Source organism: Myotis brandtii, unplaced genomic scaffold, assembly GCF_000412655.1.
Source record: "Myotis brandtii unplaced genomic scaffold, ASM41265v1 scaffold797, whole genome shotgun sequence".
NCBI lineage: Eukaryota > Metazoa > Chordata > Mammalia > Chiroptera > Vespertilionidae > Myotis > Myotis brandtii.
The window spans coordinates 354,898-358,698 of NW_005371210.1; the positions used below are offsets into that span (position 1 = coordinate 354,898).

At 67.6% G+C, this 3,801-nt stretch overlaps 1 protein-coding gene across 1 annotated transcript in view; it reads right to left on the reverse strand.

Annotated features, from left to right (window-relative positions):
• The window catches only part of DUS1L (dihydrouridine synthase 1-like), a 4,525-nt gene extending 731 nt beyond the window's left edge, over positions 1 to 3,794 (reverse strand). Inside the window, 11 exon segments of the mRNA XM_005883677.2 lie at positions 7 to 74; positions 174 to 249; positions 413 to 450; positions 696 to 841; positions 1,114 to 1,199; positions 1,271 to 1,367; positions 1,571 to 1,841; positions 1,894 to 2,037; positions 2,343 to 2,393; positions 2,817 to 2,925; positions 3,525 to 3,794. Coding sequence (XP_005883739.1) covers positions 7 to 74; positions 174 to 249; positions 413 to 450; positions 696 to 841; positions 1,114 to 1,199; positions 1,271 to 1,367; positions 1,571 to 1,841; positions 1,894 to 2,037; positions 2,343 to 2,393; positions 2,817 to 2,925; positions 3,525 to 3,761 — 1,323 coding nt within the window. The 5' untranslated portion in view covers positions 3,762 to 3,794.
• Positions 3,795 to 3,801: the final 7 nt, after the last annotated feature.

Below are 3,801 nucleotides of genomic sequence, written 5' to 3' on the forward strand. Positions count from 1 at the left end.
GGGGGCTCCTTGGGGCTGGGCCCCCTTCCAGGCCAGCGATTTCTCCAGTTTGGTTTTAAAAAGCAATCCGTGACCTGGCAGAGGGGGTGGGGGAGGAAATGGGGCTCTGGTCACAGGTCCCACTGGCCGAGGGGTCAGGGGAGGGAGTAAGGGCTAGGTGGCAAGTGCCTCACCTGGGCAGTCCGCAGTCTCTTTGAAAGCTCGCTTCTTGCAGCAGCCCCGGCACAGGTTAAACACACACCTGTTGCCCTGGACACAGAAAAGCTACTGAGCTGTCTAGTGGGCTGTGCTGAGGCCAGGGCCTCCCAGGCCCCCGGCTGTACTCCCTGCAGACAAAGGGTTAGCAGGGACCACCCTCCCCACACCCCTGGGGCTGAGCCCCGCTGGGCAGCACTGCAGAAGGGCAGCTCACCTTGGGGTTCCCACACTGGTCGCACTTTGCGTATTTTGCTGGGAAAAGAACACAAGGGGGTCCCGGTGAGCCAGGTGAGCAGCCCCCCATGACCCCACGCAAAGCCTGCGGGCCCCAGTTTGCTGTGGCCGCCGGGCCACTCGGGGCGGCCAACATGCAGACTTGGTGCCCAGAACCCCAGGCCCTCGTCCTTCCCCCAAGGGCTCAGACTCTGCGGCCATGGCTGAGTCTCCCAGTCCCTCAGGAAGGCGGTCCCAAGCCCACAGCCTCTCCGGGTGCTTACGCTTCAGCGAGGGGTCGAAGGTCTTGTGGGGGTTCCTCAGCTGCTTCTTCTGCTTGTTCTTGGACAGGACGTCCGCGCCGCCCTCCTCCTCCTCCAGGGCCCGCTTACTGCGGGCGCCTGTGTTCTCCTTGCTCCCCTCCTTGGGCCTGGACGGGCAGGGCAGGGGCAGAGCTGAGAGGCCCCACGTCCGAGCTCTCAGGCTGCCGCTGGGCCAGCGTGGAGCCACGGGCACCGGGACTCTGGGGTCTGGCCTCTGAGCCAAGGCCGGGCTGTGGCCACGGATGGGGTCAGAGGGAAAAGATGTAAAACCTAAGCGTCCACGAGTAGGGGAGCCGCTGGGCACCTGGGAGGATGGGGCAGAGCGGGCTGTGCCCTCCGGGCCCTCCTGTGCCTGCCCGACCCGCGCCCGCATGCTCACCCCGGCCGGAAGTAGGGCTGGCAGATCCAGTGGAAGAAAGGCAGGCCGCCCGAGGGCTCCTCCCCCTCCTGCCGCGACATGTCCTCCTGCAAAAGGCCAGGGTCCCCGTCACCAGCCAGTCCCGGAGGCACCGGGCGGCTCCCAGCCCTGCACATGCCTGACACCGCAGCTTCAGCTCCTGGCTCACGGCGGCCACGCCCTCCAGGGTCTTCGCCTTGGCGAGCTCCTCGCGAAGCTGCTGGTGCACCTGCAGCCTGAGACAGACGCCATGAGCGGGCCTGCCCCCCGACCGAGCCCCGGGGAGCTGCCCTCTCCCACCCAGGCTGCCTCCCCGTCACCCAGCCCCTCAGAGCCTGATTTGGTGGCCAACCACCGATACGTTTCTGGAGACCTCGTCTGGAAACCCCCAGTGCCCAGGTGGGGCTCAGGCGGACGGGTCTGCCTCAGGGGCACTCACGTGTGGTGCCACAGCTTGAAGAGGTGGGCCCGGACGCAGGACAGCGGGCAGGGGTGCTGGCGCACCAGGTCCAGGTACTCCTCGGCCAGCTCCCACACGGCAGGGCTGCGGCCCTCGAACAGCGCGGGGTTGTGCAGGTTACCCTCTGCGGGAGGGGGAGGGGCTGAGCTCAGGGTGCTCATGACCTCAGAGGGACCCCCACCCCTGCCCCATCACACCAAGGGCAAGGCTGCTGCCAGCTCAGGGCATGAGGACAGCGCGAGGCCCGAGGCTGTTCAGCTGGGCCGGTGGCGTCACGATGTGGGGGTGAGCTCTCCTGGGACACGCCTGGGAGCAGCACCCCCGGCCCCTCACCTGGCAGCCGGCCTTCTCCAGCATCTGGGCGTACCTCACGGTCTTGTCAATCTCTGGGAAGACCCGGATCTTGCATGTGACCGGGACAGAGAGCTGCTCGTGGGCCCGCTGAACTGCGGAAGGAGGTGGCTTCTGACAAGCGGGTGCTCACCCTTGGGAGGTGGTGGTGACCCACAGCTAAGCCCCCAAAGCAGCACAGGCCCAGTGCAGACGGCTGCCACTTGACGCAGCCGAGAGACCCGCCTCCGCACCCCCAGGGCAGTGGAGGCGCCAGGACTGGGCGAGGACCCTGCCCCCTGCATGCGACAGGCCGACAGGCCACAGCCAGGCGAGCGCTGTGACCACGAGGTCTCTGCTGGCCACTGTCCTCTCCTCCGCCCAACCACACGCAGCCCGTCACCCACACGCGCCCACTCACTCATTCTCTGGAGCAGGTCCCACTCCTCCTGCAGGAAGGCGCCGTAGTGACCTGCAGTGACAAAGGTGGCCGTCTTCCCCCTCCTCCCGTGTCCACACCGGCTGAGAGCTGACCTCCAGGCTGGCCCCCCCTGCACGGGCCGCGCACCATCTTCTAAGCCCGCGGGCCGGGGCTCCCCGAGGGGGTGTCTCCAGGGAGACGGCCACTGAGCAGTTTCTCAGTGTCAGACTTGGTGGCTCTGTTTGCCCAGCTGCCCAGGCTCAAGGGCGCCGAACGGCAGGCCCGCCCCACAGTCTCTGACCACCAGCCACTCCCCAGGCCCCACCCAAGGGGAACAGCCACTGGGGCTGCGTCAGCAAAACACATTCACCCAAGGGGAGCCCGTCCACTTCCCAGGCACTTGGGCGAGTGAGGAGCCGCTGAGAGCCTGCAGCCCTGCCCCACCTGGAGCCTCGCCCGGCCCCCGCGACTCACCCCGCTTGGCTATCATCTGGGGGCAGCCCAAGTTCAGGTCGATGGCATCACAGTAGTCCTGCGCCAGGAGCGCCGCCTGGACAAACACCTCCGGGTCGTTGGCACAGAACTGGGGGAGACGGGACCGTCACCAGGAACCGGAGCCAGGCCCTGGCCCTTGGCGGCCCACGGGGTTCACGTGGGGTCCGAGTGGGGGCGTGTCCCAGGGGCTGACCATAGGCTGGCCTCCTGTCCTAAATGCTTACAAAACGACTGAGTTGGGACACACCGCCCCCTCTCCCCCCTCACTGTCCTGGTGAAGGGCAGCGTGAGGGCGCCCGGGGGAGGGCAGGGGGCCACAGCCCTGTCCTGGCAGCCAACTGTCCATTCGCCAAGGTCTGAGCAAGCAGCGCCCGAAGGGGTCGAGCTCTGAGAAAGCTGCAGGTGGGCCCGGCTGCCACAGCACCCCCCCCCCCTAATCAGAGCTGAGACCCAGGAGCTCCCAGGTGTGCGGCTCAGGTCCCCGCACCTGCACAATGAGGGGCCGGTCCTCGGGGCACACCTCGCCGTACAGGTTCTCCTTCCGGTAGTTGGCGTCGCGGACGAAGACCTGGGCGTGCAGCATGGGCGTGTAGCAGAGCTGGGCCCCGTGGCGGCGACTCAGCAGCCTCCAGGCCAGCTCGCTCTGGTCCACCATAGCTCCCAGGTGTGCGGCTCAGGTCCCCGCACCTGCACAATGAGGGGCCGGTCCTCGGGGCACACCTCGCCGTACAGGTTCTCCTTCCGGTAGTTGGCGTCGCGGACGAAGACCTGGGCGTGCAGCATGGGCGTGTAGCAGAGCTGGGCCCCGTGGCGGCGACTCAGCAGCCTCCAGGCCAGCTCGCTCTGGTCCACCATGGGGGCCACCACGTGGCGGGCCCCCCCCAGGGTGCGGCTCCAGAACTCGAAGCCCTGCAGCTTTGGCATCTCGTCTCCACTCTGCGGAGGGGGAGGGGGTCAGCGGCCA